This window comes from Cotesia glomerata, linkage group LG2 (assembly GCF_020080835.1).
Source record: "Cotesia glomerata isolate CgM1 linkage group LG2, MPM_Cglom_v2.3, whole genome shotgun sequence".
NCBI classification, from domain to species: domain Eukaryota; kingdom Metazoa; phylum Arthropoda; class Insecta; order Hymenoptera; family Braconidae; genus Cotesia; species Cotesia glomerata.
The window spans coordinates 13323538-13344396 of record NC_058159.1 but is presented as its reverse complement, the minus strand read 5'-3'; the positions used below and the strand labels follow the sequence as shown (position 1 = coordinate 13344396).

The window sequence follows — 20859 nt, the reverse complement described above, 5'->3', positions numbered from 1 at the left end:
CATTCAGGGTCAACTGTTTTCCTAATTTTTTTTTTTACAAACAAATAAATTCATCGACTTTCAAAAAATCGATGCCACAGTATATTAATCAAACGGCAGTTTTTGAGATATTTTAATTTAAAGCTCAACGCAAAAACTCTTTTTTTTAAACAAAAAAATTAGGGAGACGGTTGACCCTAAAGGCCATCCCTGCGACTTCCCGCTCATTTCATATTTAAGCGCTCAAAATTGCACGTATTACGTTTTTGAGCTCTTTTAGCTCAAAAATATAATTTTCGTGCCATTTTGAGCTCTCCGAGCTCAAAAGTCTGATACAAGTTTAATAAAATACAATTTTTTGAATTTTCAAACCGCAATAACTTTTGAATGAATAAACCGATTTCCACGGAGTTGGTAGCTTTCGACGCAGTTTTTTTTTAGCCTCATGAAGAATCTTTAAAATTAAATTCATCGAACTCGGAATTCCGAAGTTTTTTAAATGTGGTTTTTTTGGAATTACTTTGAAACGGCTTTACCGATCGCTTCCAAGAACTAATCAGCTCTTAAAATTGAAAAACTACGTCGATCGCCGGTAGTCCGGTCAAAATCGGTTGATTCGTTTGTGAGTTATCGTTGACTCTATAATTTTTTGTTTTATTATTTTAAACTTAAAAATATTTTATAAAGATTAAAAAACTGCGTTGAATGCCACCAACCGCGTGAAAATCGGTTTATTCATTCAAAAGTTATTGTGATTTGAAAATCCAAAAAAATTATCAAACTTTTGGGCTCGAAGAGCTCAAAAGCATACAAAAGCTATTTTTTTGAGTTCGGAGAGCTCGAAATAATACACAAATTGTATTTATGAGCTAGAAGAGCTCAAAAACGTCTTAGGTGAAATTTCAAGAGTTTAGGTATAAAATTGGCGGGAAGTTGCAGGGATGGCCTTCAGGGTCAACCGTTTTCCTAATTTTTTTTGTAGGTTTTCTGAGATTTCTCGAAATCTACCGGTCCGAATCGGTCCAAATTATATTCAAAATCTAAATTCAGTCAAACCCTTTCAAATGGCACCAACCGCGATGAATTCGGTCAAGCCGTTCAAAAGTTATGAGAGGTTTACATACATCCACACATACATACCCACACACACATACATACAGACAGACGTACAGACACCATCGCGGGAATCGTCAGGGAAGCTTCCTAGGACCTCGAAACGTCGAGATCTGATGAAAACTCGATTTTCGAAAAACGGGGTAATAACAATAACTTCCCGATTTTTGAAAATTTTCAATTTTCTTAGCGGGAAGTTAGAAAAGCCATACCTCCTACATACACACGAATGTTTATGATATTTTTCTGCGTATTTAAAAAGAAAAACAAATCCAAAATCGGACCATTTTCTCGAAAAGTGACCAACAAACGACTTTTTTTTCGAAGTCGACTGGACTATTCGTATAATATGCTCAGAGGCGGTGCTTACTTCAAAATCCGTAACGACACCGCTTCACCAACATGGAGTGCCACCTGTATGCGGCTAAAGACTACAGAAGAGGTAAGTTTATAAATACCTTCGATGATTCCAATTTTGTCGATCTACACGTTCCATTTTTTCCATTTTTTTGTAACTTGGTCCCGACCTATGTACAATGTAGAATAAAAATCAGAATAATTCGTATGGTGTTTTGAACTTGACTTAATAATATAATTTTTAATAAGAATGATTAAAAGTTTGAAAATACTCAGGAAGTTATTTATATCGTGGATATTATAAAGTAACCGAATAATCACCTTTCTATAATTTACTCATTTATTTTTTAAGTCGGTGAGTATCATGAGTATACTCGTTTACATTGTCTGTTCGTTAATTCAAAACAAATTTTAATGCAAAAAGTATTTCTTCATAAATAATTTAATTCATGGTTCATTGTAATTAAAATTCAACTAGTTTACCCGTATATCGAGAATGTATAGCCTTAAAAGCGGTATAAACATGGCATAGTGCTCCTACTTGAAATGTTTGATAATTATAAAAATTCTTTAGTCTTAGATTTGTAACATATAAACAACCTTCCTTCAAAATTGTGAGTAATCATACTCAACACAAAATATATTACTTGTCCGTATGTACGCTAGATACAAAATTTTCTTTTTTGCTAGGAAATGGATTTTTCTTACCGGTATACGCATGGCTTCTTGAACTGTTTCATTAAATAAATTATTAATGAAAATTATGAATTTATTTTGTCAATGAATGATTTTAAATTTGTATTCGATCAATTGTTTAACATAGAGTATTGAATTGATTGAAGTTAGATAATAAACACTTTTGAGTTCCGAACGAACAATTTTTCAAATTATACAGAACAATAAACAATATTAAGTTTTGAACACAAACGCATAAGAGATAATCAATGTTAAAGGATACTCAATTAGAAAAAAAGATATTACTAAAACATTTTTATTTGTTCGTAAATTTAAGTATGAAAAGAATCGAATGTTGAGATTTATTATTTTAAATCTTAAATTCAGATCAATCAGAAATGCAATAAAAATTTTTAACGTTAATTAGGACGTATAAATATTGAAATTTGTAAACATAAAAAATTGTAAGAAATTAACATATCTCAATATAACCAAAAAAAATTATTAAATATCTCACCGCAAAATTTCAACAAGTTATTTAAAAAAAAAAAAAAAAAAAAAAAAAAAAAACCGATATCTCAGTGTGAAAATCACAACTGTAAGAGTAGAATAATTTTGATTAGTATAAAACATTTGTGCTTCGTGTTGAAGAATAAGACTGTCCTATTCAGTATCCTTTGATTCTAATCAACATAAGTCTGAAATAGATATATTTTGCATACCTATGTCTATGGATAAATTGGACTTGGAATTATACTCCATGTGGTTGCTGTCATTCAGCTGGGTTTATGTTGACAGCGCATGCGCAGTATTTTTCTTATCTGTAAAAAATGCTACAAAACATTTGAAATTAAAATTAACGAATAAGTTATTTAAGTATTCAAAAAATGTTTTAAATGTGATCTCCCTGTCTTCATATAACTTATTCTTTTAACCTTGCCGCTAATTTTATTTATTAATTTATTTTCTGGAAAAGAAAATTCTAAATAGGTGCAATTGCACTTGTGCTTAGGATCAGTACATTTGAATAATAGCTATTATAGCACCGGCACACAAAAAGAAAAAAGTTTTCAGTACTTTTGACCGGACCTACCTATCGTTATGTATTTTGACGCGCCGAATCTGAATCTGGAGTCAGTTTTGCCCGTACACCATCAAAATTTTGAGTAAAATCCAGAAAACCCAAAAAAGACGAAAAATTGCAGTCACAGCGATGAATAAAATTTTGTGGACCCTGATCAAGTATGATTTTTATGTATTTCAATTCACTGAATCTGAATCTGAACGTTAATTAGCCAGTTGAGCCATCAAAATTAGAAAAAATAACAAAAAACCCAAAAAAATTGCAATAAATCATGAAAAATCGAAATTATCGAGATAAAAAAATTTTTTGGATTCAGATTGAGTATGATTTTTATGTACGTTGTTTCACTGAATTTAAATCTGAAATCTTGTCCCTTTGAAGTTTTAAAATTAAAAAAAAATCTCAAAAAACGAAAAAAATCGAGAAAATTACAGTTATAAATATGAGAAAAAAATCTATTAAACACGATTCTTAATGATTTGGGTGCATTTTCATAGATGGGATATGATCTTAGAATTAAAAAATTGACGAAATTTTAAAATCTTTAAACAGTAGCATGTAAGGAGCGGGTACGAAACCATATTTTCGAATTTCAAACTGTCGTTCGTTTGTATCGAATTTTTTTATCTTCAAATGACCTACGTGGTGGGTTCTTTTTACGTTTTCCGTTTTCTTTTGGTACTTCTCTTGTTAGCATCCAGCAAAAATCTGACATCATGTTGACATTCTAATTTACTCGATACCTACCCTTCATTTCATTTAAGTCTTAATAAAATCGTTTTGCTAGTTCTTCGCTGTAGTCTTCAAGATTTTCAGGAAAGTGGTCGACGTGAAAATCCATGAAGTGTAGTTTAAGGTTTATTAAGCAACCTAAAAAAAAGAACCCACTGCGTAGCTCATTTGAAGATAAAAAATTCGATACAAACAAACGACAGTCTGAAATTCGAAAATATGGTTTCGTACCTTCTTCTTACATGCTATTTTTTAAAGATTTGAGAATTTTGTCAATTTTGTAATTCTAAAATCACATTCCATCTATGAAAATGCACCCAAGTCATTAAGAATCGTGTTTAATAGATTTTTTTCTCATATTTATAACTGTAAGTTTCTCGATTTTTTTGGTTTTTTGAAATTTTTTTTTAATTTTTAAACTTCAAAGGGACAAGATTTCAGATTCAAATTCAGTGAAACAAAGTACATAAAAATCATATTCAATCTGAATCCAAAAAATTTTTTTATCTCGATAATTTCGATTTTTCATGATTTATTGCAATTTTTTTTTTGGTTTTTTGCTATTTTTTCTAATTTTTACAAATTAGTAAGACCGGATAGCTCAAATGGTAGAGTAGCCGACATGTCTTCAGAAGGTTCTGGGTTCGAATCCCAGTCCAAGCTATCTAATAATTTTTTCTCACATATTCTATAAACTCACATTAAGATGATCCTCTCCACATTCCTTTCTCAATCCTTTCCTACCAATATCCTGTTACGTGAATGTGGAACGCTTCACGTAATAATTACCGTAACTCCTATTCTTTCCCGCTTCACAGCATTATTTATATTTATAAAAATGTGATACGCTTCACGATTACAAATATAAATAATTCTGTGAAGCGGGAAAGAATAGGAGTTACGGTAATTATTACGTGAAGCGTTCCACATTCACGTAACAGGATATTGGTAGGAAAGGATTGAAAAAGGAATGTGGAGAGAATCATCTTAATGTGAGTTTATAGAATATGCGAGAAAAAATTATTAGATAGCTCGGACTGGGATTCGAACCCAGAACCTTCCGAAGACATGTCGGCTACTCTACCATTTGAGCTATCCGGTCTATACTAAATTTCCTTTCGCTTATTCTATATACATTAAGCCACACCGTCCATCTTACGGTAAGCATTTTTATAAATATAAATAATGCTGTGAAGCGGGAATGAATAGGAGTTACGGTAATTATTACGTGAAGCGTTCTACATTCACGTAACAGGATATTGGTAGGAAAGGATTGAGAAAGGAATGTGGAGAGGATCATCTTAATGTGAGTTTATAGAATATGCGAGAAAAAATTATTAGATAGCTCGGACTGGGATTCGACCCCAGAACCTTCCGAAGACATGTCGGCTACTCTACCATTTGAGCTATCCGGTCTATACTAAATTTCCTTTCGCTTATTCTATATACATTAAGCCACACCGTCCATCTTACGGTAAGCATTTTTACAAATATAAATAATGCTGTGAAGCGGGAAAGAATAGGAGTTACGGTAATTATTACGTGAAGCGTTCCACATTCACGTAACAGGATATTGGTAGAAAAGGATTGAGAAAGGAATGTCGAGAGGATCATCTTAATGTGAGTTTATAGAATATGCGAGAAATTTATATAACTATAGTTATAAATAAACTCACTGAAATTAGACTCACATATTGAAAATATAGTTTATTGTAAATTTATTCGCCAAAATAGAATGATAACCTTAGCTTATCCTTAATTATAAATTATAATTATTAGTTCTTATCCAAAAGTACTAAACTTCTTTTTCGACATTTTATTAGAACATATCAATGTTTTCATATTATTTAGTAATTGATTATAGGTTTTTTAAGATACATAATGTGCATTTTCGTAGCTAATCGTTTTATTGATTTTGAGCAGAACTAACAGCTTAGATCTTGTATTAACTACTTTTTGTAAATACATATTTTCACACTCTTCTGATAGTAACAAAGAGCATTTCCAATGAAAGACTTTTTAATTTTTAATAGAGAAGTATTGTTGAAATTGTATTAATTTATTTCGTTGAGCAGTTCAGTTTGTATAGAGGCGACGTTTTTAACAGAGTTGTTGTAAGTTCCACTCTAAGCTATAATGCCATAGTTTATTATGCTTTCAAACAGACCATGATAAATTAATTTTAAAATAGATGGATTAAAATATTGACTCAATTGATAAAAAATCAATGTGAAATACTTGAATATTTTTTGCTAATTCCATTACATGAACATTCGATCTCATGTGGCTATCGAAATATAAACCGAAATCCTTACAGTTTGATACTCTTATCAATGGCTTATTCTTAACAAAAAGTGAGAATTCTACAAGCAGATTGTCTTAATAACTTCCAAAAGTAATATAATTAAAAAAATTTACATTTTTTTAATTTTTTCGACAACGATAATTCACGATGGAATCAACCGATATTGACCGGACCGGCGATCGACGTGGTTCTCGTAAGACTTTGAGCTGATTAGTTTTTAGAATCGATCGATTGAGCCATTTAGAAGATATTCCAAAAAAACGAATTTTTGAGATTTCTCAAAATTTATTGACTCGAATTCGTTGAGCTAGTATCAGAAATCTAAGGGCAATGAAACTCTTTAGAACGCAGCTTATTCCAATCGAATCGGATAAGCCGTTCAAAAGTTATGAGAGGCTTTTACACCCTCACACACACACACACACACACACACACACACACACACACACACACACACACACACACACACACACACACACACCCGCGCGCGCGCGCGTACATATATATACACATACATACATACATACATACATACATACATACGTACATGCATACATACACCATTGCGGGGGTAGTCAGGGAGGCTTCCTAAGGCCTTAAAACGTCGAGATCTGATGAAAACTCGATTTATGCAGAACGGGGTTAAACCAATAACTTGCCGATTTTTGAAAATCTCCGATTTTCTTAGCGGGAAGTTAAAAAAACTACCGATTACATTTCAACGAAATCAACGACAATCGAAAGAGCATCAAAAAATAGAAAATACGTTTTTTTTTTCATTAACTATGAAAAATTAAAATTAAAAATAAAAATGTATTATGTACATTATCTTTTATTGATTACATGTGATTGTCTGAATTATAAATATGAATTTCAATATCTTTTATTTTTTATTGTACCAATATTCGAGTATTAGATGCAAAATTAATTAATTTTCGAATTAACTTAAAAAAAATGTGATCTAATCTAAGCAATAGTGTTAAGCAAGGGAAAATAGAGACGTACTTGTTATCATTTACACTGTTTTAAAAAGAACTGTAAATACTGATAACGGTATTGATATAAATTTTATGGTATGAATAAGAAATAATCAGCCAGTTGAGATCAATATTTTTGGCAGTTGAACAATTTCTCTCTATGTGTTGTTATTCGTCTTTTAATTTGAAAAATGAGAGTGAATCCCATCAACGTTATCCAATTACTTTTAGCAATATTTAAAACCATGAATATTCTGAACTCACCTATAAATAATGAAGAAATGCAAATGAAGAATACGTTTCAAAGTATATTAATGTTAGCGATGATTGAATTTACTGGAATCGAAGCGATACAAGAAGAATCTTTACATTTTGAAGAACCACATAAAAATTTTGAAGTTGAAACTATAAAAGATAATGAATTCGCATCCACACTTTATGAACCTGAACCATCTCACGACACATGTACTACTAATGAAGAAAATTTAAATTACGAATACAAGTTACGAGCTGTTGAATATTGGCGAAGTGTTGTTCAGCCTCATTAAGAATCTTTAAGTTTGAATTGATAAAACTAGGAAATTCGGAGTAATTCCGAAAAAACACTTTTTTCGGTTTTTTTTCGTTCACAATATCTCTTGAACGAATTGACCGATTTTGGATGGGTTGACGGCGATCGACTTAATTTTTTTATGTTAATAGCTGATTAGTTTTTTAAATTGATCGGTGAAGCCATTTAAAAGTTATTCCAAAAAATGTCGGAGTTATGTTAAAAAAAACACTTGTTTTTAAATATTTCGTCGAGGATATCTCTCGAACCAACCAACCGATTTTTAAGTTCTTGGCGGCGATCGACACGGTTTTTTGAGTTCTAAAAGTTATTATATCTTATCAAAATCGATCCGATAAGAAATGTCGAAGTTATGTGAAAAATACACTTCTTCCGGTTTTCTTTCGTTCACGATATCTCTCGAACAAATCAACTGATTTTGACCGGATTAGCGGCGATCGACGTAGTTTTTCAAGGTTAAGGAGGGATTAGTTCCAGACGGAGTCGAAGACCTTCTCTAAGTCAAGTAAAGCAGCTCCGATTACCATGTTATTATGAAGACTCTTGTTAATATCAGAAACGAACTTGTTCATCGCATGAGTTGTTGCATGCTTGTTTCTAAATTTAAATTGATTATTTGGTATGATTTTTTTGTCGCTGATAATAATGTCCAGTTGTTTTTTGACTAGTCTTTCAAAGACTTTGCTGACACTCATGGTGAGACTAATTGGTCTTTCTTTGGGATGGGAAGCACTTTTGCGGCTTTCCATCTTTGAGGATAGTACATTCAATTAATGGCATTATTGAATATGATGGTATAATGTTTAATCATTAATTCAGGTAGATTTTTAAGCACGATAGTGAGAATGTTATCTAACCCAGCAGATGTTTTATTTTTAAGCTTGTTAGAATTAACAAGACTTCTATGTAACTGAACAAGAATTTTGGCTCATTATCTTTTGTTACCGAGTAGTGAGCTGGATTGCTAGTTGAGAAATCCACGAATGACCGTTTTTTAGTTCTCATATTGTCTTTCATCTTTTTGATTTCGGTAGCTACCGTGTCGACACTTAATTTGGTGATGGTACCAAAATTGGTGTATCTTGGAGCGTTTATGCTTTCAAGGTATTTACCTATGATATTCAACTTTGTATCAGGATCAGTAGCTATGATTTCGTTGGTGTTGACTGGATCGGAAAACTTATTGGAGCAATGATTACTGAGAGTATTGGAATTTTTAATGTGTTGATGCTGATGTCTTTCTTCGGCCTGAGTATACGGTTAATTTTGGGAAAAAATTCCTGCGGATTTTTGTAGTTGCTCTTGATTTGAGCCTCCCAATAAGCAGTGACTGTATTTTTAAATTCCTTATGAATAAGTTTATTTATTCTTTTGATGGTGAACTTGATTCTGTATTTTTCTTGATTACTGATGGAGATATTGTCAAATTGTCGTCTGATGAGATATGATTTGTATGCATGTAGGCGTTTAATGGATTTATTATTGTATTTCAGGAAATATTCTTCTTTTTTCTTGGTGAGTGGAAGTGTGGCTTGAGTTTGTTATGATTGAGTTTATTATGATGCTCTCCAGTTGTTCAATATGGTTGTCAATTCTATCTATAGACAGGTTATGTTCACTTAAGCTTTTAATGTCTTGATCGTAGTTGTTTAGCAGGTGCTTCCTGAATTTTTCCCAGTAAGCTTCCTTGAAATTACGGGCTTTGAGATGAGTATCCTGTTGTTCAAGTAATCCAGAAGCACAGTTATCAGTAGAGATGGTCAGAGTGATTGCCCCGTGGTCGCTATCATATGGTAGGATTGGAAGTTTTCCATTATCAAGGTTTTCGATATCAATTCTCATGTCGATGATGCAGTGATCCAGGTAGGATTTGGCCTTAGGGAAGGTTGGTCCTTTAGGAGAGAGGAGTGTCGCTTTGTATTCAACGTAATTGGCCTCCAGCCAATCTATCAGTTTGTCACCTCTGTCATTTGATGTTACATCGCCCCATATAGTGCTCTTTGCGTTGAAATCGCCTGCTATCAGGTAGTAGTTGTTGCTGGTGTCAAGCTTAAAGTCTTTTATCAATTTTGCCAGCTCATGGATGAATTTTTGGCTATTACTTTGTGTCGCGTAGATGCTGATTATTATTAAATTTGTTTTTGGATTGGTTTTTATTTTTATTGCTGTGAACTCTATGACTTTGTTGTTTAAATAATTAGGAAAATAAATTGTCGTGAATTTTAGCTTGCTGTGGATGGCTATAGCAGCCCACCACCTTTGGTTGAGTTGGGTCTGTCTGTTCTGACCAACTGGTGATTGGACAGTTGGACTTTATGCTTGGCATTTAATTCTGTTTCGGATATAAGGCATATGTCAATTTTGTTTTGATCAATGAAGGTTTGCAGATCGTATCTACGTTTGGAAGTAATAATTGAATTGACATTTATGGCGGCAATTTTAATTTTTTTGTACGGTGCTTGCTCCATTATTCGTCATCGGAGAAGAGAGCGGCCATTATTTGGTCGATTCGGGTAGTATTTGTTGAAATTCTATCATTTATTTTCCTGAATTCTGTTGTAATATCATTTTTGAATGATATGAGTAATTCTTCCATCCTGGAGATATTAGAGTTCGAAGCATTGCCCGTTGTTGGCTCAGGAGGACTGTCGATGACGTGAACAAATGACAATCCTACCGGCCTTGATTTCGCCCTTGGCAGAGGAGGAAAGTGTCTAGCTCCATCAGGGTACATAACATTCGCGAACGAGTATCCTGGTGTGATATAATTGTTAATTGCATTGACTAGCTTTTTCTTTTTCGCTTCATTAATTTTTAACTTCCCGCTAAAAAAATCGAAGATTTTCAAAAATCGGGAAGTTATTGTTTTCACCCCGTTTTGCAAAAATCGAGTTTTCATCAGATCTCGACGTTTGAAGGTCACAGGAAGCTTCCCTGACTATCCCCGCGAGGTTGTCACGGTGTGTGTGTGTTTTTTTTTTTTTTTTTTTGTTTTTGTTTTAAGGGGGGGGGGAGAATCCTTTTTACGGATTCTAGGCATAGTTGTTTGGCCTGGATATGTGGCGACTCAACGCAGTGTCATACTAAAACTCGACGCTAGCGCCCCTACCCACTAAACTCTAAACCCCTTTTCCTCTTTCCCCTAATCCCTCATGGAAACCGCCGTTAGGCATTATTTCATGAGGGGAGGATCTAGCTACTGCTCTTTCTTCTGGTAGCTAAAGTGTTATTTTACCTTTCTTCTAGTTGTTGTCATTTGCTCTTCTTCTTTCGATGGAACGCAAGTCTATAAGGACTTCTGTTGCCAATGTGCTGATGGCGTTCCAGGAGGCTCTTGATGACAACATTGCTTCTACTATTGTCTCTGGTTGGATTTTCTTCTTTAGGATCATCTCCAGCTCATCTCGCTGTGGGTAAAATCGTGGGCACTCAAAGAAAACGTGCTCCGCGTCTTCATTGATTCCTGGGCAGGACGGGCACTCCGGTGAATCATCATGCTTGAAGCGGTGAAGATACGTCCGAAAACATCCATGTCCTGACAACAACTGCGTCAGATAGTAATTGACCTCGCCATGACTTCGGTTTAGCCAAACGTCGATCTTCGGTATGAGACGGTGTGTCCATCTCCCTGTTGTCGCGGCGTCCCACTGCGATTGCCATCGTGCGATGCTGTTCTGCCGTTCTTCAGCTCTGAGTTCCTCGGCACTTTGTGTGGTTGGCCTCTTTCGTTGGTAAAGGTTCCGTCTTTCCTCAGCTAGGACTCTGAGCGGCAAAGTTCCGGAAATGACACACACTGCTTCCTCTGATATTGTTCGAAAGGCGCTTGCAACTCGTAGGGCACTCATACGATATATTGGTCCAGCTTTTCTCCATGAATCTTGCACCTCTAGTGCGTCAGCCCAAATTGATATTTCGTAGGTGAGCACCGATGTGACTACTGATGACAATAGTAGCCTCCTGCTCTGCTTTGGGCCTCCGACGTTCGGCATCAATCGTGCGAGACTAGCTCTCACTACTGACGCTTTCGTACAGACGTGTTCCACTTGCTGCTTGAAGTTGAGTCAGGCATCAAGCATCACTCCCAGATATCGTATATGAGGTTGTGATGTGATTTCTCGGTCACCGACATTAATCTTAATTGTTTCAACTTCTTTTCGGCTGGTAATAAGCACTGCTTCGGTCTTCTGCTTGGCCAGTTGTAGGTTCACTGTATCCATCCACTGGTTGATCTTCTCAAAAGTGACGTCAAACAGATGTTGAATCTCGTCGAGGTGTTTGGCGACGATCACTGCGGCAACTTCATCCGCATACGCTACCAGTTTTACACATCTTGGACGCTTCAGTCTCAGGAGCCCGTCAAACATGATATTCCACAGAAGTGGACCAAGAACAGAGCCCTGTGGCTCACCACCGGTTATATCATACTCTTTCGGACCATTCTTTGTATCGTATTTCAGCACTCTATCTGTAAAATAGCTAATCACTAGTCTGCGAAGATATGTTGGCACGTTCTTCTCGTCGAGAGCTTGCATGATGCAATCCCAATAAGCGGAATTGAAAGCATTTTTGATGTCCAAGGCAGCCACCAGGCAGTACTTCTTCGTTCCACTCTTCCATCTAGTTCCTGCGATTGCCTCTTTGGCCGTATTAACAACCAGGTTGATCGCGTCCAGGATTGATCGTCCTTTCCGGAATCCATACTGGTTGTCTGTCAATAGTGGGTCGACTACTGCATCTATTCGCTGATGGATGATACGCTCAAATATCTTACCCACCGTATCTAGAATGCAGAGTGGTCGGTAAGATGACGGTTCTTCTAGCGGTTTCTTTCCTTTAGGTAAAAGTACTAACCGTTGCTGTTTCCACTTACGAGGAAAAGTCCCCTCCTTGAGGCATGCGTTGTAAGCGTCTAGAAATAATGTTGGTGCTGCCTTTATGATGGTTTTCAAGGCTATATTAGGGATTGCGTCCAATCCCGGCGCTTTATTATTTCCTACCCTATTACAGGCCTCCAACAATTCTTCTTCAGTGACAGGTGGAATGTCGTCCAGTTCATCTTGCGTTGACTGATAATTGAGACTGTGTTACTGTGGAAACAGCGCAGTGACGATTTTCTGAAGGAGTTGGGGACACGTAGGTGACGGCATTTGTTGTTTCTTCAGGTGCGTCATGACCACCTTATACGGCCGACCCCACACGTCTTTGTCGACCTCGTATATGAGCTCTTTCCAGCATCTTCCTTTGCTGTCTTTTATGGCCTTATTAAGTTCACGACGAGCTTTTTTGTACTCTGCGATCAGCACTGCAGAGTAAGGTCGTTGATAGCCACGCTGTGATATTCTTCTCTTTCGATGACACTCTTTACGGAGGTTGCTGATATGATCATTCCACCAGTGTACCGCAGGTCTTGAATTGATAACACGTTTGCGAGGCATACTGGCATCACAAGCTTGTGTTACTCGCATCATCAGAGCCTTAGTATGTTCTTCTGCACATCCAGTCTCTATCGGATCACTATCGAGGGCTGTTAGCAATACTTCTGGGTCAAGAGATTTCACCTTCCAACCGACGGTGTTAAATTGCTTGATAGGCCCCCGGAGGTTCTGGTCGTTTGACGTTTCCCAGAATATCGCATGATGGTCGCTGGAAGTGTAGATGTCCAACACTTTCCAGTTGTAGTCACCTCTAGCAAGGCTATTACTGAAAAAAGTGAGGTCTACAATTGAGCTTGCGTCACCTTTGGTGTAGGTCGGCGTGTCACCACTGTTGAGCAAGACTACATCTAGTGTAGAAAGAGCTTCTAGCAGCTCTCTTCCTCGTGCATTAGTCTGCTTACTGCCCCAGTCCACTGCCCAGGCGTTATCGCCACTGGATGATGTTGCTTCGCGTCCTCGGTCAGTCGATCCAAGAAGTCAGTAAACTCAGCAATTGAGAGGTTAGGTGGTGCGTAGCAGCTGTAAAAATGGATGTCATCTACTGATGCTGCTACAAAGCCAGCGCTGCCATTGGTAGCTACACTCTGGAAAGGGAGCTTACCACAAGCCCAGATCACAGCTTTCGTGGTGATATCCGTCTCCCAAGGTTGTCCTCTGTGTGTGTGTGTGTGTGTGTGTGTGTGTGTGTGTGTGTGTGTGTGTGTGTGTGTGTGTGTGTGTGTGTGTGTGTGTGTGTGTGTGTGTGTGTGTGTGTTTTTTTTTTTTTTATAAAGAGGTACGAAAAAAGATCTTCAAAAGACACCGGTATCGTTAACTCTGCCGCCCATCTTCCGGCAGATATCGATAGTCGGTAGTGTGGAGATTTTTACCCACTAAAAAAAACATTCCTCTTCCCCTCTCCCCTAGATGGTACGGGGAGGACTGGATTGGAACCGCGTTAGCATTACTTCAATCCAGTCGTGCTGCGTCTCACGACGCCTACTCCTGGCTACTGGTCCCTTTCTGCGATTTTGTCTTTCAGGAGGTGCTGTGCATAAACTGCAACAGCTGACCAGTTTTCCTCTTGTTTGATCATATAGGTCACCAGGCTTGAGGGGGAGAGCCTGGTGCCTATGATCTCTTCAGTGTTTCTTCTGTAGTCCTTCTATCGAGCACACTCGAAGAATGTGTGTTCGGAGTCGTCGATTTTATCCGGGCAGTATTTGCACGTTGGTGTGCTGTGCAAACCCATCTTGAAAAGATAGGCATTGAACTGCCCATGTCCCGTCAATAGCTGGGTCAGGAAAAGTCCGTATCCCCGTGCTTCCGAGAGAGCCAGACGTTGATGTTTGGGATCAGGCGCGCCGTCCATCTGCCCGTCTCTCCCGATGTCCATCGGTCCTGCCACTCTTGCTGCGTTTCCGCCTTTATCCTCGTTCTTGCGTCCTTCATGTTATCATCACTGTTTTTAGCGTCATAGAGTTTTGCTCTTTCGAACGCTAATAGGTCGATGGGCGCGGCTCCTGCAATGACCAATACAGCCGCTTCGGAAACTGTGCGGTAGGCGCAGGCAACCCTGAGAGCGCCTCGCCGCTGTACTGCTGCGATCTTTCGCCGGTAGGTCTTCTGCTTTAATATGTCTGCCCATATCTCCGCTCCATAAAGCAGTACCGAGTGGACTGCTTCTAGAAGAACTCTTCTCTTTTTTTTTGTTCTTGGTCCCATGGTGTTGGTCATAATTCGTGCTAGGCTAGACACAGTCTTGCTGGCTTTCTTGCATGCACTGTCGAGGTGTTCACGGAAAGATAGTTTCTCGTCTATCATTACCCCTAGATACCACAGGGCCCTTTGTTGACGTCAGCGTTGTTCCTCCCATGTCCATAGCGAATGGTTTTGGAAACCATTTTTGACGGGTCAAAACGACCATCTCGGTTTTCTGTTTGGCGAGTTTCAGGTGATGCTTATCGAGCCAAGTCTCGACGGTGTCGATGGTTTCCCGAACTAGCAGTTCGGCCTCTTCCACGCTGTCCGCCACTATAGTGGCTGCAACGTCGTCTGCAAAGCCTGTTAGCTCTACTTGCTCTGGCAACGGGATTTCAAGAAGCTCGTCGTAGTCTGCGTTCCATAGATCAGGCCCCATTATTGAGCCTTGCGGCACGCCAGCCGTTATGGCGTATTCTTGTGGGCCTTCAGTAGTTTCCACTATTAGCTTTCTATCGTCAAGGTAGTTGTCGACTAGTGCCAGATTTTCTGGCTCCGCGTCAAACTTGTGCTCCAGAGCGTCTAAAATGTCTCCCCAATTTGCGCTGTTAAATGCGTTTTTGACATCTAGCGTGAGGAGAAGACATACTTTACGAGCTTTGAGGCTACCAGACCATGCTTGTGTTGCTGTCTTTATGACTTTCTTGATCGCTCCGACTGTCGAATGACCTTTCCGGAAGCCATGCTGGTTGGTGGCAAAACCTCCAGCACGGTCGATGTCGTCGCGAAGTCTCCCTTGTATGAGCTTCTCGAGCAGTTTTCCAGCAATGTCTAGCATACAGAGTGGTCTAAACGACGAAGGTGTTATGGGGGTTCCCTTACCTTTGTCTAAGAGAACCAATCTCTGCCGTTTCCAGACCGCGGAAAAGGTGCCAGTTGCCAAGCATGCGTTGTAGGTGTTCGGGAGTAAGTCTGGGTATTCCAGGGCTATAATCTTGATCACCGATGCCGGGATGCCATCAGGTCCAGGTGCCTTTCCTGTTTTGAGTGACTTGGCCGCGTCTTGTAGTTCCTTAGTTGTGAAGGGCGTTACTTCGTTGTTTTTAGTGTAGTGTTTCTTCTCCCGCGGCGGGTGTTTGGGGAAAAGCTCCGCTACGATGCTATCCATTAAGGCTGGAGACTTCGGCGCCTCTGGTGAAGCCTTTCCAAGTCGTTTGGCGACAATTGGTGTGGTAGGCTTTACCCCAGATGTCATTGTCGAGATCGTTGCAGATCTCTTTCCACAACTTTGCTTCACTTGCTTTGATGGCTCGATTTAGCATCTTTTTGGCCTGCTTGTACTCTTTTGAATACAAGTCCTGGCTTGGGGAGCGTTTGGCGGCTCTCGTTGCGCGGCGACGTAGTTGATGGCACATTTTGCGAAGTTCCGCTATGTCTGTTGACCACCAGTACGCCGGCCTGCGAAAACTCCGGTTTTTCAACCGCGGCATAGAGGCGTCACATGCGGCGGAAATCTCCTTCATCGTATTTAGTACTGTCCTTTCTGTCTCGCTGCAAGTATCCGGAGTCGGGTTGTTCTGAAGGGTAGACCAGCTCCGTGCAAGTGAAGCTCGCAGTGCCTCTGGATCAAGCTTCCTGACATTCCACTTTCGCTTAGAAAGGTCGTGTTGTGGTACCGGAGCAGATGCCAATCCAACGTTAAATGTCACGAACTGGTGATCACTGCCACTGTATTTTTCGGATACTGTCCAGTTTTCAATCATGTTGGCAATTTTTGGAGTCGCCAACGAAATGTCGAGGATGGACTCTTGGTACCCCGGTCTTCTGAAAGTCGTGGTGCTCCCAGTATTTAGCACTATGAGGTCGAGTCTAGCCACGACGTCAGCGACCTCGTTGCCTCTGGTGTCGGAGAAATCAGCGCCCCATTCAGCCGATTTAGCATTGAAGTCACCAGCTACGATAACTTCGCCGTCGAACTTAGTGACCGCATCTTCTATATTTGCGAGTTTCTGTCGGAACACACTAATCCCTTCGTTAGGTGAGAGATAGACGCTCATGAAGTAGGTTGTGGGGGTTTGAATCCAGACAAAACCTGCTCCACCTCCGCTGTTGTTGACGGTAACGTTCTTTGTGTTCACAATCCAAATTGCTGCCGTGCCCGTTTCGTCTGCGAACCATGTTTTACCTTCGATGTTTAGATATTGCTCGCAGATAAAGCAGACGTCAATTTTATCTTCGAAAACACGCTGGCGCAGCAGGTTTTGCGCCAAGGCGCACCTATTCAGGTTGCCTTGTAGTATGCGTGTCATTTCTGACCTTTCATGGCTTCTGCAAGTGCTTTGCGGAATGCCTTACACGCTCCAGTGCCAGAAATATGGCATAGACTATCCTGGGCATCTTTGTCCGAAGCACAAAGGAAGCATTTTAACTTCTCCGTGCAGTTTACGGCCTTGTGGTTCTCTCCGCCACATTTGTAGCAGCACCTGCTTCTGTCTGGTCCCGCACACTGACGTGTTTGGTGTCCATAACCAAGACATTTAAAACAACGTGTTACTTTTACTACTGGGCGTATACGACAGTTCACCAAACCGATCCGTATACGGGCCTTGTCAAGGGCCTTAATCGCATTGGGCTCGTCTAGTTCGCAGAAGGCTGCCCGATTACCTCGTGGTGTGGGTTTTGTCAAATTTACCCGTTTGACCTCCAGGTTGTCAGTGAATTCACGTTTGAGTGCTTCACGGACTTCGCTCTCGGTAGAGATTTCATCTAAGTCGAGGATCTCGATCGTTGTTGTTGGTGTTAGCGTCTTGACTGTGCCGATGTTTGCAGTGGCTGCCCTTACTGCATCGGTGAATGCCTTGCTGTCTTCGGACTTTCGAGCCATTTCAAGGAGAACGCCTCCGTGTTTCGTCTTTTTAATAGACCTTATGTTTACGCCCGTCTCGACAGGGCTTACCTTGGCCTTGATTTCCTTCAGGAGATCGGCGTATGTTCGCCCTTCAGCTGGTTGGACTAGGACAGCTTTAGTTCTTGTCTTCTTCCTCCTTGGTTTCTTGGAGCCACCGCTGTTTGGCTGGTCTTGGGCTGTAGCAGTTTGAGTCACTGGCTCCTGTTCTTTCTTTTTCTTGTTTTGCCGAGTCACTTTGGTCCAGGTATCATCCCGGGCTGTCTTTTTCTGTGCTGGCTTGTCAATATCTGAGGAAGGGCTGGGCGTGGACAGCGGCCTCTTCTTGTTGCCATCTCCTTGCTGTGGTAATTTCTTAGGAGTGGTCAGAGGTGGCTGTGATTTTTTGTTCAGACTCGGAGATGTTTGAGTCGTTGACGCCGACTTCGTTGGTGATTTGTTGGCCAGCCTATATGCCGTACTAATAGACGAAACCAATTTTCTGATCTCATGGTGGAGATTCTTTTTGTCTTTTATGAAGTCGGCTAACTCATCAATCTTGTTGCCGAGCCTCTCCATTGGTGACTGTTGGCCGGTGACGGTCGGTAGAGAGTTCATTCTACCTCGGTGGGTTTGATTAGTGGCAGGAGCAAAAGGTCCTCCACTTTTTGAAGGAATGTTGCTCAGCTGTCCGTTCTCCGCCATCTGGGCTGATTTCGTACTCCCTGTAACCTTGCTAGCATTGCTAGACAGCAGAGCCATGGGGTCTACTCCACTGTTCAAACGGTCGCTTGATAACGACAAGTTTAGGCCCGTTTGCACGCCTTCTCTCGCCGGCACTGAGGTATCCATCCTCTGTACTGTAAACGATGTTTGAAAATCTTCTGACATTTCCATATCATCTTTTGCTAGGTTTTGGTCCACCCCGAGTATTCTGTTTCCTCGGTACCCGACGCATCTGACGTGCAGATATGCCGGGCATTCCCCTATCCGCCACCTGAGGAGGCGCCCGATGCGGGACCCAGCAAGCCCGACACGGGGTGTGTGTGTGTGTGTGTGTGTGTGTGTGTGTGTGTGTGTGTGTGTGTGTGTGTGTGTGTGTGTGTGTGTGTGTGTGTGTGTGTGTGTGTGTGTGTGTGTGTGTGTGTGTGTGTGTGTGAAAAAGTATGTGAACCGCTTATAACTATTGAACGGCTTGACCGATTTCATTTCGGTTGGTGCCATTTGAAAGGGCTTGACCAAACTTAGATTTTGAAAACTATTTGGACCGATTCAGATCAATAGATTTGGAGAAATCTTCAAAAAACTGAAAAAAAAAATTTTTTTCAAATGTGTTTTTTTTGGAATAACTTTTAAACGGCTTGATGGTTCAATTCCAAAAACTAATCAGCTCTTAACCTCAAAAAACTACGTCGATCGCCACCAGTCCGGTCGAAATCGATTGATTCGTTCGAGAGATATCGTGAACGAAAGAAAACCGAAAAAAGTGTTTTTTCGGAATAACTCCGAAATTCCTAGCGCGATCAATTCAAAATTTAAGATTCTTTGTGAGGCTTGAAAAACTGCGTCGAATGCTGCCAACCGCGTGAAATCGGTTTATTCATTCAAAAGTTATTGCGGTTTAAGCGAGGGGTAAGGGTTTCAGCGTAAAAAAAACACTTTTTTTGTGATTTTTTATCTCAAATATCGATTGAGCAATTTTATTCAAACCTTCTATACATTATTGAGCATAGTTCTGACTATGTTCTGTAAATTTTTCATGCAAAAATATTAAACCATTAGCCCGTGACAGAGCTTCCCCCAGGACGTCTTGAAAAAAAAACAATTTGCGGTGTTCACTGTAACTCGGCCGGAAATTATCTGAAAATCAAAAACCATAAAAATTTAGTTAAATTATAAACAAATCTTTCCCCCAACGTTCTCTGATTGTTTTTTTTTAATTTCAAAATTTTTGGCGGCCATCTAAAGTGTGAACCGTTATTTTCGACTAAAATTTCCGCCATTTTGTGGGTGGGAAACACCCTTAATGTTAAAAAAAAAATTTTTACTAAACGTAGGGAGGAGGTATTTCATATGAAGAAAATGTGTACAAAGTTTGAAATGAATCGGTCGAGTAGTTTTCAAATGGCAGTGAACACGGACTTTGAAAAAGTAGTTTTGAGAAAAACGCGTTTAAAGTTTATGAAGCAAAAAAGTGAAGAAAAAAAATTTTTTTTTAAACTTACACAGAATCATCAATTCCAGCTCTATACAGCACACATCCTTCAGCATTGTCGATGCCTTCAGCCTGTTTTTTTCAAGTCTTCGTTTTATTCTGGCTTCTTTGCTCTGCTGCACAGCTTGGAACTCGGCCCTATCAATGCGATTGCTGTCCGTAGATGATGCATACTCGTGAGCGCTTGGGCCGACACTGACGTCCATGTCAGACAGAGAAGAGCACCAGCACCTTCAAATAAGATTGTTTTGATAGAAAACTACTTGATATGTCCATGAGCCCGCAAAATTTATTGCAGCCTGCTAAACCCAAACCTAATGTACGCATTACAAAGGCAAAACGAGTGTTGATTTCATAGCGATGACCAGTTTTCTCACTCGACGGTATAAAGCGTAGATCACAATTTGTACATTTGACTTGGATTTGGAAGCCAAGTCCTTCTTTTTTACAGCTCTTGAACTCGATTGAACCATCACACTGAGCACATTTTACTAAACTTGCGATGGTTGAAAACACAAGCAAAAAATCTATGATTCTAAAATGTTTTTCAACATCTTCCGGTACACTAGCACTTGTATTTAGTTTTATTTTCTTCGCCGAAGCATTTTTGGTGGTAGCCTCATCTTTTATTTTTTTATTCGGGTTTGATCTTTTTTTTGATCGACACAAATAGGTCCTTCCACTTTGACGGTCTTCTCGCGAAATTTTACTTACTCTCGGCATTTTTGCTCAGGAAATTTTTTGAAAAAATAAAATTACAAGTGCACGGTCGAACGTCTAACCACTAACTGAAGCTCGTTTCTTTTTTTAAAATAATGTAGTGTATAGTAAACATACAAATATAAAATATAT

At 39.3% G+C, this 20859-nt stretch overlaps 1 protein-coding gene across 1 annotated transcript; it reads right to left on the bottom strand.

Moving 5' to 3' along the window:
* Positions 1-10260: 10260 nt before the first annotated feature.
* LOC123258927 lies at positions 10261-20226 on the bottom strand. The gene is made up of 3 exons (XM_044719182.1): positions 20018-20226; positions 19533-19652; positions 10261-10547 (listed from the first exon to the last, which is right to left on the bottom strand). The coding sequence occupies exons 1-3, from the start codon at positions 20211-20213 to the stop codon at positions 10261-10263; spliced, it is 603 nt and encodes a 200-aa protein (XP_044575117.1). The 5' UTR covers positions 20214-20226.
* Positions 20227-20859: the final 633 nt, after the last annotated feature.